This window comes from Lepus europaeus, chromosome 14 (genome assembly GCF_033115175.1).
Source record: "Lepus europaeus isolate LE1 chromosome 14, mLepTim1.pri, whole genome shotgun sequence".
NCBI lineage: Eukaryota > Metazoa > Chordata > Mammalia > Lagomorpha > Leporidae > Lepus > Lepus europaeus.
The window spans coordinates 18,016,624-18,033,097 of NC_084840.1; the positions used below are offsets into that span (position 1 = coordinate 18,016,624).

Genomic DNA, 16,474 nt, shown 5'->3' on the forward strand with positions numbered 1-16,474 from the left:
TCTGGGAATGCCGTCACAGCAGGTGGTGACTTTACCCACTATGCCACAGCACTGGCCCCAGATTACAATTTTTTTTTTTTTAAGATTTCTTTTATTTATTTGTAAGGCAGAATTACAGAGAGAGAAAGGGAGAGACACAGAGAGAGGTCTTCTATCCACCAGGACAGGCTGAAACAGGAGCCAGGATCTTCATCTGGGTCTCCAATGTGGGTGCAGGGGCCCAAGCACTTGGTCCATCTTCTGCTGCTTTCCCAGGTGCATTAGAAGAGAGCTGGGTCGGAAGTAGAGCAGCCAGGACTCAAACCAGTGCCCCTATGAGATGCTGGCACTGTACAGTGGCACAGTGCCAGCCCCTATGATTACAATTTATTGATCACACTAAATATTAAATATATAAAATATTAAAATATTTCATATTAAAATATTCCCATGCTTATATAATTTCCCAGTAATTCTGACTAAGAATCACTTGTATTTAGTCTTTTTGGAAGATGACATACAAACCCAAATCAGAAGAAAAACTAACGCACTTTACAAAAGGCTCCTATAGCCTTATGAAAACTTCCTACCAAATAGAATGTTTTGCTGGAAACATTGTGTGGAAGGAGACATTTGTGTTTGTCTAACTGTGTTCTGGGAGTACTCTCTCTTTGGTTTCCAGTTAATCTAAGGGGTGGCATAGGCTCAATGGCATTGTAAATGTGCAGCACAACATTAGCTCCAGTTTTTAATCCTTTAGGTGTGGTCAGTGACCTTTTGCCTTTGGATATGGCAAAGGGTTCCCTTTTTTGGTCTGATTTCTACAGCTGACATAATGAAAATAAAAAATGATTATAACTGTAGTACTACTGTGAAAATGTCAACAACGATGGTGCTTGATTGGTATTTTTTAATTTACTTGATATTGTTCCCTAAAATAATTGTGACCATTAATTTGGCAAGGAGTGACAGGTTTATGATGGGTTATTGATAATTATATTAATAAGTATAATTATGTAGAAATTTGCTAGGTCCTCATACAATCCTGTTGCATGGCCATGTTAAGTATTATCACCATAGACAACGGAAGGGTTACTTAATTAACCATTAAGATCTGAAACTGGGAAAAATAATTACACCTACCATGTATTGAACCATATTATGTGGTAGGCATTAGGTTAGGTGCTGTGAAAAAATTATATTGGGATTTGGTTTACTCACACATAACCAAAAAATTCAAATAATGGTGGCTTAAAAAATAAAAGTTTAATTTTCTTCCCTTGTTGTTAAGAAAGCCTGGAAATGGGCTGGCACAGGAGCTCCACAGTCGTGAAAAGACCCCAGTCCTACGTCATGGCTCGTTTCCATGGATTAGCTCTTGGTCTGAAATAACCGCTGGAGCTCTAACCATCATTTGCATTCTAGGCAAGAAGAAGGAGAAAAGGGGGAAAGCAGGCAAAGAAGGTTTGCCTGCTGATTTGAGAATTTTCCCAGAAATAGTAATTTTCTGCTTCATGTACTGTTGGATACCAGTAATGGCTGGGAAGCCTTGGGAAATGTGGATTTTTTTTTTTTTTTTTTTTTGACAGGCAGAGTTAGGCAGAGTTAGACAGTGAAAGAGAGGGAGACAGAGAGAAAGGTCTTCCTTCTGTTGGTTCACCCCCCAAATGGCCACTAAGGGCGGCACGCTGCGCTGATCCGAAGCCAGGAGCCAGGTGCTTCTCCTGGTCTCCCATGTGGGTGCAGGGCCCAAGCACTTGGGCCATCCTCCACTGCCTTCCTGGGCCACAGCAGAGAGCTGGACTGGAAGAGGGGCAACCGGGACAGAATCCGGCACCCCAACCAGGACTAGAACCCGGTGTGCCAGCGCCGCAGGTGGAGGATTAGCCTATTGAGCTACGGCGGTGGTGGCGCCTGATACATTGCCGCCTTCAGTAATCCAGTGGCTGGCACTGTTAGTGAAGGAGGAAGAGACGGTGATATGGAGAGATAACCAGCTACCTCAGGCACATCTATGTTGTTGATAGTTTCCTAAATAGCACTTTAGTATGTAAAGTATTATTCTTTTCTTATAAATGAGGAAATTGAGACCCAGGAAATCTGCCCAGGGTCACACAGCTAGTAAGGAACTGAGCCAGGATTTGAGCCCAGATTTGTACATTTCAAAGTTCTTGTTTGTTTTATCACAATTTTTTTCCCACAAAGTTTATGTTTTATTCTGGGCACTATTTTAGGTGTTCCTTATATATTATTTTACTTAATTACTGCAAGAACCGTACATTTTAAGGTATCATTCCTATATTATAGAGGAGGAGAGATAGAGGAGTTAAATGAGTTTCAGCTCATCTCCAGGTGGTCCCGAAGCCCAGGTTGATTCTCCTCCATTGTACAGCTTTTGATCCCACTGTAGAGCCCTTTCATTCTGCTCCTGACAGTCTGTAAAATTATAGCACATTTCAAAATGATAAAGTCCTATTATATAACTGAATAAAAAATTAGATCCCTGACATTTCTACAGCATAAGAAATTGCAGACACCAAAATGTATTGTTATCCTATGTAAAATTTCAGGTAAGGTTTTGATAAATATAATTTTTTATAGCTGTGTTTCTAATTTTTTTTTTTTAAGATTTATTTATTTACTTGAAAGTCAGAATTACACAGAAAGAAGAGAGGTAGAGAGGTCTTCCATCCGCTGGTTCATTTCCCCCATGGGCACAATGGCCGGAGCTGCGCCAATCCAAAGCCAGGAGCCAGGAGCTGCTTCCAGGTTTCCCACGTGGGTGCAGGGGCCCAAGCACTTAGGCCATCTTCTACTGCTTTCCCAGACCATTAACAGAGAGCTGGACAGGAAATGGAGCAGCTGTGACTCGAACTGGTGCCCATATGGGATGCCGACACTGCAGGCGGCGGCTTTACCTGCTGTGCCACAGCGCCGGCCCCTGTGTTTATAATTTTACTAGTACTTCCTATAGACTCATATGTCTTGTAAGTCTGAGGAATTGTTTCTCTTCAAACTTTTTAAAATTAAACAAATGAATACAGAATTTCACATTTATGTGTCAGTTGCTTCGAGGAAACAGCTTGTATTTTTTAGATACCACCTCCATCTTCAAAAGTACCCTATTTTTATATTTGTATCTAGATATTACTTTGAGATTTTTATTATCTGATTATTTCTTCCAAGCTTATTCTAATAATGTGCTTATTTGGAGGTAAGTAGATAGCTACTTGTGACATTTCTGGTAATAATTGTGTGTAGGTGAAAAAACAGATTTAAAAGATTCATGCTTTTTGCTTTTTCTCGTCTCTGTATCAGTTTTGGATCTGTTACCCCAGCAACAAGCTGTGACATCACAAATGATAGCTTTTGGGGTGGAGAGCCATTGGTTGCTCCTAAGTCTTTGTTAAGAAACAAAGATCTTGTTTTCATGTAAATGAATGTAATTATACAGCTTGCTGTTGAAGCGTCTGTAGTTAAGGCTACACATAAAATCCTATGCAGTTTTTGTTTCAGTTTTTTCTTTAGGCAGTTATAGATATAGATAATTAGGCATTTGTTTTGGTCATATGAAAAGAGAGAGCAGTTGCTGCACCAGGTGAGCCAGGACCAAACATACTGAGGTTGTAGAGTATTGATCAGATGTCTGGATAATCCAAGAAGACGGTCATCAAATGTACATTGAAGATTACAACCAAGATGTACATTGTCAAGAAATAAGGGACAGGTGAATACTAATATTGTAAGTGAACTTGGTGTCTTTTTCATGTGGCGAGAAGCCCTGTCTGTGTGCATGTGTGGAGACCAGATGGTAGTGAAGCCACTGAAGGTATTCTTGCATATGTCACTCTCTTGTCTTGTAGCTTAGCTAACGTCGTTTGTCTTTTAAAACAAACAAACCCATAAGATAGAACTCCTTGGGAAGAGAATGTGAGACTAAATGTGTAATCACAGTGTTTAAAAATTTAAGAGCTTGGAATGGATAAATAAACACAGTCTACGCAAGAGGATTCTCTAGATAAGCCTGTCTCACTCTTCTGCCTCTGTCCCAGTGCTTTGTTGTGTAGGATCCCTGAGGATCCTCTTTCTGCTTGTGTCTGTTTCAGGACTCCTTACAGATCCCAGACTGACTCGACAGCAGAGAGTGTTTCTCCCAGCACCCCGCTGTGTGTGATCACCAATCGCCCTCTACCTAGCACTGCCAATGGGGTGACAGCTGCCACTGTGCTCTCCTCCACTGGAACGGACTCCTCTGTGGAAGCCAGGGAGAAGAGGAGGTACGTTAGGTTACCGATTTCACTCGTGGGGCTCTGTTTTCAGGTAGGAGAGGAAGGACTGCGTGGAGTCTTCCCCAGTCTCAGATGAATCTGTGAAAAGAGATCTTTGATACTGCATGGGTTCGGTCTTTTGCTTTGGGAGACTTTTAACAGATCTTAATTATTATTTAATATAAACACTTATTCAATAGAATAAGGAACAGGTATACTCATACCTTTTTTTTCTCCCCTGTGTGTCTTGTGAGAGAGACAGTCGTCAGGTATTCTGTTTGCATTTTGTGATCCTTTGTTTTGTTCTGTGTAGTCCATGATGACTTCTCTTGCAGCAAAATAGTAATATGTAGTAGTATGACAAAAGGCTCAAAGAGAGCTAGGATTATAAAGTTGTAATTGCTTGAGAATTCTGAACAGCAGAAAAGGAAATGGATAGAATGTGAGGAGATCGTAAAAAGATAGTGACTGGCTATTCTGTAATTTCTTTAGAAAGAAATTGTGAACGACATAGTAGAAATTAAAGGAAGAAAAACCAAGGACAACTCTGTTAGAATTAAGAGACCTTGGAGGAGGGAGGTGCCTTTCTCTGAAGGGAGGAAGGAACCTAAACTGTGATATGGCCTTGACTAAACAAGTTCAGAGTTGGTGAACTCAAGGGGCTTCCATAGCCTAGATAGCTCATGGCAAGAGCCTCGGGTGATTGCTGATTGGAATATAAATAAATATATAATTATATATATAATTATAAATAAATATACAATTATAAATAAGAGTGCCAATTGTTAAATCAACAACAGGAGTCACTGGGTACATGCTCCCCACGTAGGATCTCTGTCCTTAATGTGTTTTACTATGAAACTTAAAAACAACACTACTAGTCGAACAATACCCTATACCTTGTGTGGTTGTTTGAGTCCAGCCTGTTGAAATCCTTGCTTAGTATATACTAAGTTGATCTTCTGTATATGAAGGTAATTGAAAATGAAACTTGATGAAGGGCAGGTCGGGAGAGGGAGTGGGAGAGGGGAGGGCCGCGGGAGGGAGGGAGGTTGGGGGTGGAGGGAGCCACAACAATACAAAAGTTGCACTTTGTAAATTCACATTTATTAAATTTAAAAAAAAAATAAAAAAGAGACCTTGGAGATATGACCAAGGGAAAATTGGTCATTTTCTCTCACTGGAAGGAGTATAAAAAATAGAATGCACTCCATTCGAGTGTCTCAGATCTACTTGAAGACTAAGGCTATCATTATCCCTTTTTAAGACTTAAAAAAACAGGTGAAATCTTACAGAAATTTGTATTTATTTGACTTAATGTTATTTCACATACCCAAAGGAAGGAGATTTCACATCTGTGAGTGTGTCTGTATGGATGTGTAGTAAGTCAAGAAATCCTACCATCTGTAAAATGCAATAGGAGTTCAACCCTATAGGTATTTGTTTATTATAAAGACACCTCTAAAAGACACATTTTGAAAAGGGAGGGAAGGGAAAGGATGTTAAGTGAATCGGAAAATAATGTTTTTCTTCCTTTCTTTTCCTTCCTTCCTTCCTTCCTTCCTTCTTAAAATGTCTTTATATGAAAACTGAAGAAAATCAGTTTTCTGGGCAAAGAGTTCTAGAACTAACAGCTGTCCTCTTTTAATTGGCATCCAACCAAGGAAATATTAATTAACCTTGAATAGTTAATATTTGTATATTTACTCGCTTACATATAATGAAGATACTATTAGTTTCATCTAAAAAGCAAATACAAAGGTCACCTCTTCTAGCTGAAGAAAAGTCTCCAAGCTGAAGGAAGTAAAATGAGTTCAAGTCATTATAAAGATCATTGTCTCCAAAAGGGTGGGGAATCCGGGTTCTTTACAGACTGCATTATTAAATAATTACATGAACTGTTAATTTAGAGAAACCAAGAGGGATAGTTACTCTCTTCTGGGAATTTTATAACCTATGGTCAATAAGGTAGCACCTACTACAGCTTTTATTTCTACTTTGTAAGATGTATTCATCCTGTAAATATTCACTGAGTGCTTGCTGTGTACCACACAGGATACCTATGACATATTTCCTATAGGAACAGCAGATATAAGAATAAAAGAATAAATCAAGATGTAAGTGGATTTTAAGGTAAATGTGGTGTGTCAAGTACAGATCAAGATGTCTGCATTTTAGGGAAGGCACAAGGTGAATAGGGAGGTGTTAGATAAGGAACTGCTAGATTAAGTCACTCAATATGTACTAGCATCCATTCTTTCAGAATACTTATTGAGCACCTGCTGTTACTAGATGCTGTGATAAACCCAAGTGATATATTGGTAGATCAAATACTCTGAGCCCTTGGGAAACATATGCTGGTGACAAAAACAAATGTTTATTAATAATTGTACTTTCTTGTTTTGTTTTTAAGATTTAGTTATGGGGCAGGCGCTGATTAAGCAGACATCTGCAGTGCCAGCATCCTGAATGGGCTCCAGTTCAAGTCCCAGCTGCTCTGCTTCTGATCCAGTTCCCTGCTGATGTGCCTGGGAAAGCAGTGGAGGATGGCTCAAGTCCTTGGGACCCTGCATCCGCATAGGAGACCCAGAAGAAGTTTCTGGCTTCTGGCTTTGGCCTGGCTCAGCCCCAGCCATTGTGGCCATTTGGGGAATGAACCAGTAGATAGAAAATCTCTCGGTCTCTCCTCTCTCTGTCACTCTAACTTTCAAATAAATAAAAATATTTACTTATTTATTTGAAAGGCAGAGTGACAGGAAGATGGAAAGGGAGAGAGAGATTAACCAATTGGTTGATCAGTTTTCCATTTGCTGGTTCACTCCCCAAATGGCCACAACAGCTAGATCTGGGCCTGGCTGAAGCTACCAGCAAAGAACTGCATCCAGGTCTCCCATGTGGGTGGCAGGAACTCAAGTACTTAGGCCATCTTCTGCTGCCTTCCCAGGCACATTAGCGGGGAGCTGGATCACAAGTGGAGTAGCCAGGCCCAAACCAGTATTCTGGTTGGGACACTGGCATTGCAAGCAGTGGTTTAACCCACTGTACCACAACGCTGACCCCAATAATTATACTTGTGAAATATACCTTAAAAAGGCCGTATGAGTTGTTGTGACAGTGTGGTGCAGAAGATCTGTCTATAGAAGGCTTCCCTCTCCCAAGGGATCCAATAAGTCTCATAAGGAGGTGATGCTCAAACCAAGATCTGCAGCATAAATAACACCTAGGTGAAAAGAAGACAATGATCATTGCAAGCGGAACGTAAAACAATTGAAAAGACACTAGTGTGGGAAGGTGTTTGCTTCTTTGGAGAAACTGAAAGAAGGCACTGTAAAATCTAAGTGCTGAGAGTTAGGAAGAGTGGTTTAAGTTGAAGCTTAAGTAGCCTGTAGGCACTATTTAATGCAGAGTTGTACAGCTGATGATAAAGACTGAATTTCAATGCTAAGACCCGCGGTGAGCCATAGGAAGAACTTTTTAACAGCTTTATAAAGGTGTAATTCTTAAACTATACAATTCATCTATTTAAAGTGTACGATTCAGTGGTTTGTAGTATACTCACAGTTGGGTGCAACTGTCAGCACCATCAATCTTAGGACCTTTTTGTCATGTCAAAGGGAAATCCTGTACCTTTTAACCATTGCCCCCTTCTCCCATTCTCCCTAGACCTAAGCAACCACTGATCTACTTTCTGTCTTTAGACATTTGCCTATTTTTTTTTTGTTTCTTTTTTTGCACATAGATTTCTAATCATCTATTACACTTGTACATACATTTTAAAAAAAAGAAGAAGCAGAATAGACTGGTGACAGTAGTCTTAAAAGCATTTTCTATGTGGATTCCACATCCTCCACGTCACTTCCAGCTCAGGTTGTCCACAACTGTTTTCCCACGCTGCATCAACCTCTCAACAGAAAGAGGCTGGAAGGCAGGACTTCTTGTGGGAGGGCTCCTCCAGGCATTCCAGGCTTTCATGCAAACCACTGGCACTTCTTCAACAAGCTTGGCGACATCCACTGCATCATAACACCATTCACAGTATTTTTTTTCCCCAAGAAACCTTTTATTTAAGGAATATAAACTTCATGTATTTTGTAAGTAAAACTTTAGGAATATAGTGATTCTTACCACCATATCTACCCTCTCACCCGCATTCCCACCCCTGCTTCCTCCTCCCTCTCCCATTTCCACTCCTATTCTCTAGTAAGATCTATTTTCAATTAATTTTATACATAGAAGACCAACTCTATACTAAGTAAAGCATTTAATATTTCCACACAAAAAACAAACAAACAAAAAAAAAAAATCCTGTTCTTCAACAGTCAAGACAAGGGCTGTTCAGTCATTGCATCTCAAATTTTACTTTTTTTTTTTTTTATAAACTTAATTAACTTTAAAGAAGCACCCAAGAATGATACATCTTTTGTGAGCACTTAGATATAACTATAACTTATGAGACATAAAAATATCCTCCACTTAATACATTAAAAGAAAGTAAGTCTTTGAGAACAAGTTTTATCATTAATTAAAGAAGCACCCAAGATAGCAAGCAATGGAGTTGGGCACTTAGACATAACTAAAACTTATGAGGCATAAGAATAGCCTCCATTTAATACACTAAAATAAAACAAATCTTGAGAACAAGCTTTACCGTTACTTCTCATAATACAACTCTCTGAGGACAGAGGTCCTGCATATGAAGTTAATGAACAGTGACTCCTGTTGTTAATTTAGCAGTTAACACTCTTTTTTTTTTTAAGATTTATTTATTTATTATTTAAAAGGCAGAGTTACAGAGAGGCAGAGAGGGAGGGAAGGAGAAAAGGAGAGAGGGAGGGAGGAAGGGAGAGAGAGAGAGAGAAAGAGAGAGAGAGTCTTCCATCCACTGGTTCACTTTCCAGATGGCTGCAACAGCTGGAGCTGGGCTGATCTGAAGCCAGGAGCCAAGAGCTTATTTCAGGTCTCCCACATGCGTACAGAGGCCCAAGGACTTGGGCCATCTTCTGCTGCTTTCCCAGGCCATAGCAGAGAGCTGGATTGGAAGTGGAGCAGCTGGGACTTGAACTGGCGCCCATATGGGATGCTGGTACTGCAGGCTGCGGCTTCACCTGCTTCACCACAACGCCAGTCCCAACAATTAACACTCTTATGTATGACGTCAGTGATCAACTGAGGCTCTTGATGAGCTGCCTAGGCTATGGAAACCTTTTGAATCTACGAACTCCATTAGTATTTAGACAAGGCCATAAGCAAAGTAGAAGTTCTCTCCTCCCTTCAGAGAAAATTACCTCCTCCTTTGATGACCACTTCTTTCCACTGGAGTTTCACCCACCAAGGTCCTTCATGTAGGATGTTTTTTGCCACAGTGTCTTTGCTTTCCATGCCTGAAATGCTCTCATGGGCTTTTCAGCCAGACCAGAATGCCTTAAGAGCTGATTCTGAGATCAGACTGCTACTTAAAGCGATTGTCATTCTATGAGTCTGCTGTATGGACTGCTTCCCATTTTGGAGCATTTACTACTTTTTAATTATATCTGTTATTGTTATCAAACATAATCATATCTATATGATCACTTTAACACTTAAAATGCTATTTTTACCACTCAGCTTAAGGAGATTTAGGGTCCCGTGGCAAATTTTTAAACTGTACCCTTAGAAGTAAGTCTGTAGGAATGTGTGCAGAACTGTACAACTTTAAGATTAAAAACTTAATACACTTCATAATTACAACTTTAATAACGTGGTGATTCTTCCTGCCTTCCCACCCACACTCCTCCCTTTTCCCTCTCCCTCTCCTATTCCCACTCTTATTTTTTACTAAGATCTATTTTCAATTAACTTTAAACACATATGATTAACTCTGTGTTAAGTAGTTAACAAATAGTATGAAACAAAAGCTGTTCCTCAACAGTTAAGACAAGAGCTGTTCAAAGTCTTTGCTTCTCAGAGTGTCAATTTTTTTTTTTTTTTTTTTTTGACAGGCAGAGTGGATAGTGACAGAGAGAGACAGAGAGAAGGGTCTTCCTTTTTGCCGTTGGTTCACCCTCCAATGGCCGCTGCGGCTGGCGCATTGTGCTGATCCGAAGCCAGGAGCCAGGTGCTTCTCCTGGTCTCCCATGCGGGTGCAGGGCCCAAGCACTTGGACCATCCTCCACTGCCTTCCCGGGCCATAGCAGAGAGCTGGCCTGGAAGAGGGGCAACCGGGACAGAATCCGGCGCCCCAACCGGGACTAGAACCCCGTGTGCCAGCGCCGCTAGGCGGAGGATTAGCCTGTTAAGCCACGGCGCCGGCCCGCAGTTTACAGTTTCAATGTGATACCAATGAAAATACCAAGGACATTCTTCTCAGATGTAGAAAAATGATGTTGAAATTCATATGGAAACACAGGAGACCCTGAATAACTAAAGCAATCCTATACAACAAAAACAAAGCCTGAGGCATCACAAAACCAGATTTCAAGACATACTATAGCGCAGTTATAATCAAAACAGCCTGGTACTGGTACAGAAATAGATGGATAGACCAACAGAACAGAAATGCCAGAAATTGATCTAAGCATCTACAATCAACTTAATCTTTGACAAAGGAACCAAAATCAATCCCTGGAGCAAGGACAGTCTGTTCAACAAATGGTGTTGAGAAAACTGGATTTCCACATGCAGAAGCATGAAGCAAGACCACTACCTTACACACTACACAAAAATCCATTCAACATGGATTAAAGATCTAAATCTATGACCCGACACCAACAAATTACTAGAGAACATTGGGGAAATCTTGCAAGACATTGGCATAGGCAAAGAGTTCTTGGAAAAGACCCCAGAGGCACAGGCAATGAAAGCCAAAATTGACGAATGGGATTACATCAAATTGAGAAGCTTCTGCACTAGCAAAAGAAACAGCAAAGTAAACAGGCAACTAACAGAATGTGAGAAATTATTTGCAAACTATACAACTGATAAAGGATTAGAATATATAAAGAGATCAAGAAATACAACAACAACAACAAAATCCTGGTAAGAAATGGACAAAGGACTTAAACAGACATTTTCCAAAAGAGGAAATCCAAATGGCCAACAGACACATGAAAAAATGCTCAGATCACTATCCATCAGGAAAATGCAAATAAAAATCACAATAGGTTTCACCTCACCCCAGTTAGAATGGCTTTTACACAAAAATCAACAAACAACAAATGCTGGAGAGGATGTGGGGAAAAGGTACCCTAATCCACTGTTGGTGGGAATATAAACTGGTAAAGCCACTATGGAAAACAGTATGGAGAAACCTCAGAATGAATACAGACCTACCATAAGTCCCAGCCATCCCACTACTGAGAATTTACCCAAGAGAAATGAAATCAGCATATGAAAGAGTTATCTGTACCAAATGTTTATTGCAGCTCAATTCACAGTAGCTAAGACCTGGAATCAACCCAAATGCCCATCAACTGAAGACTGCATAAAGAAATTATGGGATATGTACCATGAAATACTACACAGAGGTAAAAAAAAAAAAATCTGAAATCTGATAATGTGTAACAAAATGGATAAATTTGGAAAACATTATACTTAGTGAAATAAGCTAGTCCCAAAGGGACAAATACCCGCATGGGAGACCAGGAGAAGCACCTGGCTCCTGGCTTCGGATCAGCACGATGCGCCGGCCGCAGGGGCCATTGGAGGGTGAACCAATGGCAAAAAGGAAGGCCTTTCTCTCTGTCTCTCTCTCACTATCCACTCTGCCTGTCAAAAAAAAAAAAAAAAAGAAACTGTAAACTGCTTTCAGTAGTATGAACATTTTGATGATATTGATTCTTCCAACCCATGAACATGGGAGATTTTCCTATTTTTTTGTATCTTCTATTTCTTTCCTTAATGTTTTATAATTCTTATTGTTGAGATTTTTGACATCCTTGGTTAAATTTATTTCAAGTTATTTTATTTATTTATTTATTTTGTAGCTGTTGTGAGTGGGATTGGTCTCAGAAGTTCTTCCTCTGCTGTGGCATAGTCTATGTATACAAAGGCTATTGATTTTTGTGTGTTGATTTTATATCTTGCTAACCAAACTCATCTATGAGTTCCATTAGTCTCTTAGTGGAGTCTTTTGGATCCCTTATATATAGAATCATGTCGTCTGCAAATAGGGATAGTTTGACTTCCTCTTTCCCATTTGTATCCCTTTGATTCTGTTTTCTTGACTAATGACTCTGGCAAAAACTTCCAGGACTATATTGAATATCATTGGTGGGAGTGAGCATCCTTGTCTGGTTCAGGATCTAGTGGGAATGCTTCCAATTTTTCCCCATTAATAGGACACTGGCTGTGGGTTTGTCATAAATTGCCTTGATTGTGTTGAGAAATGTTCCTTCTGTACCCAATTTGCTTAAAGTTTTCATCATGAAAGGGTGTTGTATTTTATCAAATGCTTTCTCTGCATCTATTGAGATAATCATATGGTTTTTGTTCTTCAATTTGCTAATGTGATGTATCACATTGATTTGCGAATGGTGAACCATCCCTGCATACCAGGGATAAATGCCACTTGGTCTGAGTAAATGATCTTTCTGATATGTTGTTGTATTCAATTGGAGATTTCCCTATTTTTTACTTTTCATATAAATGGAATCATTATATGGTTTTTTGTGCCTGGCTTCTTTCAGTGTTTTTAAGGTTCATTCAATGTTGAGGCACGTATTAGAAATTTATTCTGGCCGGCGCCGTGGCTTAACAGGCTAATCCTCCACCTTGTGGCGCCGGCACACCAGGTTCTAGTCCCGGTTGGGGCACCGGATTCTATCCCGGTTGCCCCTCTTCCAGGCCAGCTCTCTGCTGTGGCCCGGGAGTGCGGAGGAGAATGGCCCAAGTGCTTGGGCCCTGCACCCGCATGGGAGACCAGGAGAAGCACCTGGCTCCTGGCTTCGGATCAGCGCGATGCACCAGCCGCAGCGGCCATTGGAGGGTGAACCAACAGCAAAAAGGAAGACCTTTCTCTCTGTCTCTCTCTCACTATCCACTCTACTTGTAAAAAAAAAAAAAAAAAAAAGAAAGAAAGAAAAGAAAAAGAAAAAAAAAGAAATTTATTCTTTTTATTCCTTTTAATGACCAAATACTAATTCATTAAATGAACTTACCACATTTGCTTGTTCATAAGTTAATGGACATTTGAGTAGTTTCCATGTTTTGGTTATTATGGATAATGTTAGTATAAACATCTGTGTACAAGTTTTTATGTGACCATATGTTTTCATTTCTCTTAGGTATATACTTAAGAGTATAGTTTCTGAGTAACATGAGCTTTTAAAAATGTCAGGCTTTTAAAATATGGCTTCCGGGTCCAGCACTGGGGTGCAGCGGGTTAAAGCCACGACTTGCAGCGCCAGCAATCCTATATGGGCAGTTCAAGTCCTGGCTGCCCCACTTCTGATCCAGCTCCCTGCTAATGCTTCTGGGAAAGCAGCAGAGGATGGCCCACATCCTTGGGCCCCTGTACTCATGTGGGAAATCCAGAAGAAGCCCTGGCTCCTAGCTTAGTCTGGTCCATCCAGGTTGTTGGCAGCCACTGGGGAGTGAACCAGCAGATGGAAGATCTCTTTCTTTCTCTCTATAACTTTGCCTTTCAAATAAATGAATAAATCTTTAGAAAATAATAATAATCTGCTTCAGTATAGAGTGTGAATTCAATAGGGGAAGAATGGACAAGGATGGGGGTAAAAAGTATAATATGGCCAGATGCATTTAGGAAACAGGTTAAACAAAGCAGTACCAGATCACCCAAAAGTCGCCTCCCAATCTTTCCTCTGGGTGAGGAGGAATAGGTCTGGAGAGCGGGGCTTCGGAATGGCTAGGGTTTGCAGCGTTTTCCAAATTTGTATGCCCAGAGAATAGTTCTGTGTTTTTTTCCACAGAAACCCAGTAGATATACCTTGCAAACTGTGGAGCTAGAAAGGTAGGCAGGAAGCTAGTCATGCAAATTTTTGCCTGTGCTATGTTGAGGAATTTCAACTTCTCAAAGCTGTGGAATACCACTGACGGCTTTTCAACAGGAGAATGACTTGATCAAACAAACGTATCATTTAAGCCTTACAGAATTAATGCTGTTGAGTCTCTCCCTCTAGGCAAGCATAAGCTGAAATTTAAAAAAAATCAGATGTTTTGAAAACAGCTGAATTTTCCTTCTGAAAGAGCATGGAGGGTGCTAATTCTTGTCTTGAAGCTGCAGCTTTCTGTGTAATCAGCTCATTGTGTGAGCATTTTGGTCCTGCTTGGAAACCATGATGGAGCCCTGAAGTCTGTGTTCACAGGTCCAATTTGAAACAATTAGTGAGCATTAGGATAAATGGTGCTTTAAAACTGGCCACAGCAAGACCTAACCAGTGGGAGGCGATCTCTTAGAAAAATCTCCGTTTGAGGAGTGGGCCATACTGTTAGACTGCGAAGCTGGCGTTCCTTGTCTGAGCGTGTTTTGTTCTAAGAGGTGATGAGTGGGTGCACGCATTCCAGTTTGCCCCTGATCAGTCTCAGCCCTCCGCCCTGTGGCAATCGTTCTGCACGCTGTTCACTACACATTGTTAGATGAACAAAGCTGGATACAAAAGGATATATTGTGATACCAAACTGTAAAAAAGAAAGCAAAACAAAGCAAAAGGAAAACATATAAATGTTAACATTTTCTGTGTGGTAATTATAAATTGTTTTTCTGTGTTTCCCAAAGTTCCAGAATTATAATGGAGCTAAAGGGACAAGAGGACCCGAAAAAATTTAACTTGAAGTACAATAGTCCCCCCCCCCTTTTTTTTTTTAAAGATTTGTTTATTTATTTGAGAGGTGGAGAGAGAGAGAATCTTCTATCCACTGGTTCACTCCCCAGATGTCTGCAACGGCCAGTGCTGGACCAGACTGAAGCCAGGAGCCAGGAAGCTTCTTCCAGGGGCCAAAGCACCTGGGCCACCTTCTGCTGCCTTTGCAGGAGCATTAGCAGGGAGCTGGATTTGAAGTGCAGCCCAGACTCAAACACCACAACACCAGCCCTGGAAGTCCGTCTTAGGATAGAAATCTGTGAACATATGCTGTGAAGTTGAGGAGTAAATGCGATAGTCAGAGATTCAAGGTTGGAAGAATTCTAGATAATTTACAATTTTGCATACATAGCTCAGGAAAGAATTTTTGAAGCAGTTTATTACTTTTAGGAAGGCCCCAATCTTGCACTTGTAAAGTGCCTTTTCCTCCCTGAAAAGCTGGGACTGCTGAGGACATATCACACCTGGGTCTGAGGCCTAGTGGAGACCTTCAGCCAGGCCTCCTTTCCTCCTCTTTGAGTTCACATACCATTTCTTCCTTTGGATGTTAGCCTTATACATTCAGAATAAAAGTTTAACTCCGGGGTTAGTCTGTCTGGATCTGCAGTCCAGAATGCAACAGGCTCACCCTTCAAGTCACTCAGCTCTGCCACCCCGGCTTTCAGTTGCTCCCGAGGCCTGCAGAAACCAGCCCGGTCATCTGGTTACAGAGGGCCTGATTTGACTGGCAGACAGCAGGACAGGAATGGCAAGTGGCAGGCACTTGGCAGATAACCCTGCAGGGCACTGGGCCAAGCAGCAGCTGTCACAATAGTGTAGTGATTGGGTTCATTTTCCAAAGCTCCGAGTTTTCCTTAGCAACAAAATGTAAACAATTCCCTCAGCTAATATTAGAGTCTGATAGTGTCTGCCTTTGATTTTCTTGTTCTGTTTCTCCTCTCGCCTTGTCCTTCACCCTTCTCCCCCAACACCAGCCCTGAAGTTTACATCTTGTATGTGGATGCCCTTTCTTTTCTTTTTTAGAAATGGCTAAAAATAGTTTTTCTCTACCAGAAGTTAAAATGGTCTCCCCAGCTAGCCCCTATTACACTGAAGTCTGTTCTGCCTGGTCAGGATCCTGTCAGCCCTGGCTGAGTCATACCTGCACACATATCGACCTCCTTGAATCCCTTGAGGTCTTTGTGAGCCAGGTGGTTTTTCCTGCTAATGTGAAGCTGTCAGCAGATTAATTTGGCATCTTCTCTGGAATTTTAGACATTTAAACCAAGTAATTAAACTCTGAGTCATGGTTTTTAAAAGTCATTGATTCATCCTCCTATCTCCAAGATGAAGGCAATTGTCAATTCAAAAAAGTACTTCAGAAAGATTCTACACACTCCCCTCGACTCCATTTTTTGTTTGTCTTTTTTTTTTTTTTGAGAGAGGTCT

At 40.7% G+C, this 16,474-nt stretch overlaps 1 protein-coding gene across 8 annotated transcripts in view; it reads left to right on the top strand.

Annotated features, from left to right (window-relative positions):
* The window catches only part of PPP1R12B (protein phosphatase 1 regulatory subunit 12B), a 218,667-nt gene that overhangs the window by 88,889 nt on the left and 113,304 nt on the right, over positions 1-16,474 (top strand). For 7 of the 8 annotated variants that reach the window (XM_062211596.1, XM_062211597.1, XM_062211598.1 and 4 more), the window contains one exon: positions 4,086-4,256. The exons of the other annotated variant lie outside the window; for it this stretch is intronic. In XM_062211596.1, the coding sequence (XP_062067580.1) occupies positions 4,086-4,256 (171 nt within the window). The remainder of the gene's footprint in view (positions 1-4,085; positions 4,257-16,474) is intronic. 8 annotated transcript variants of the gene reach the window in all.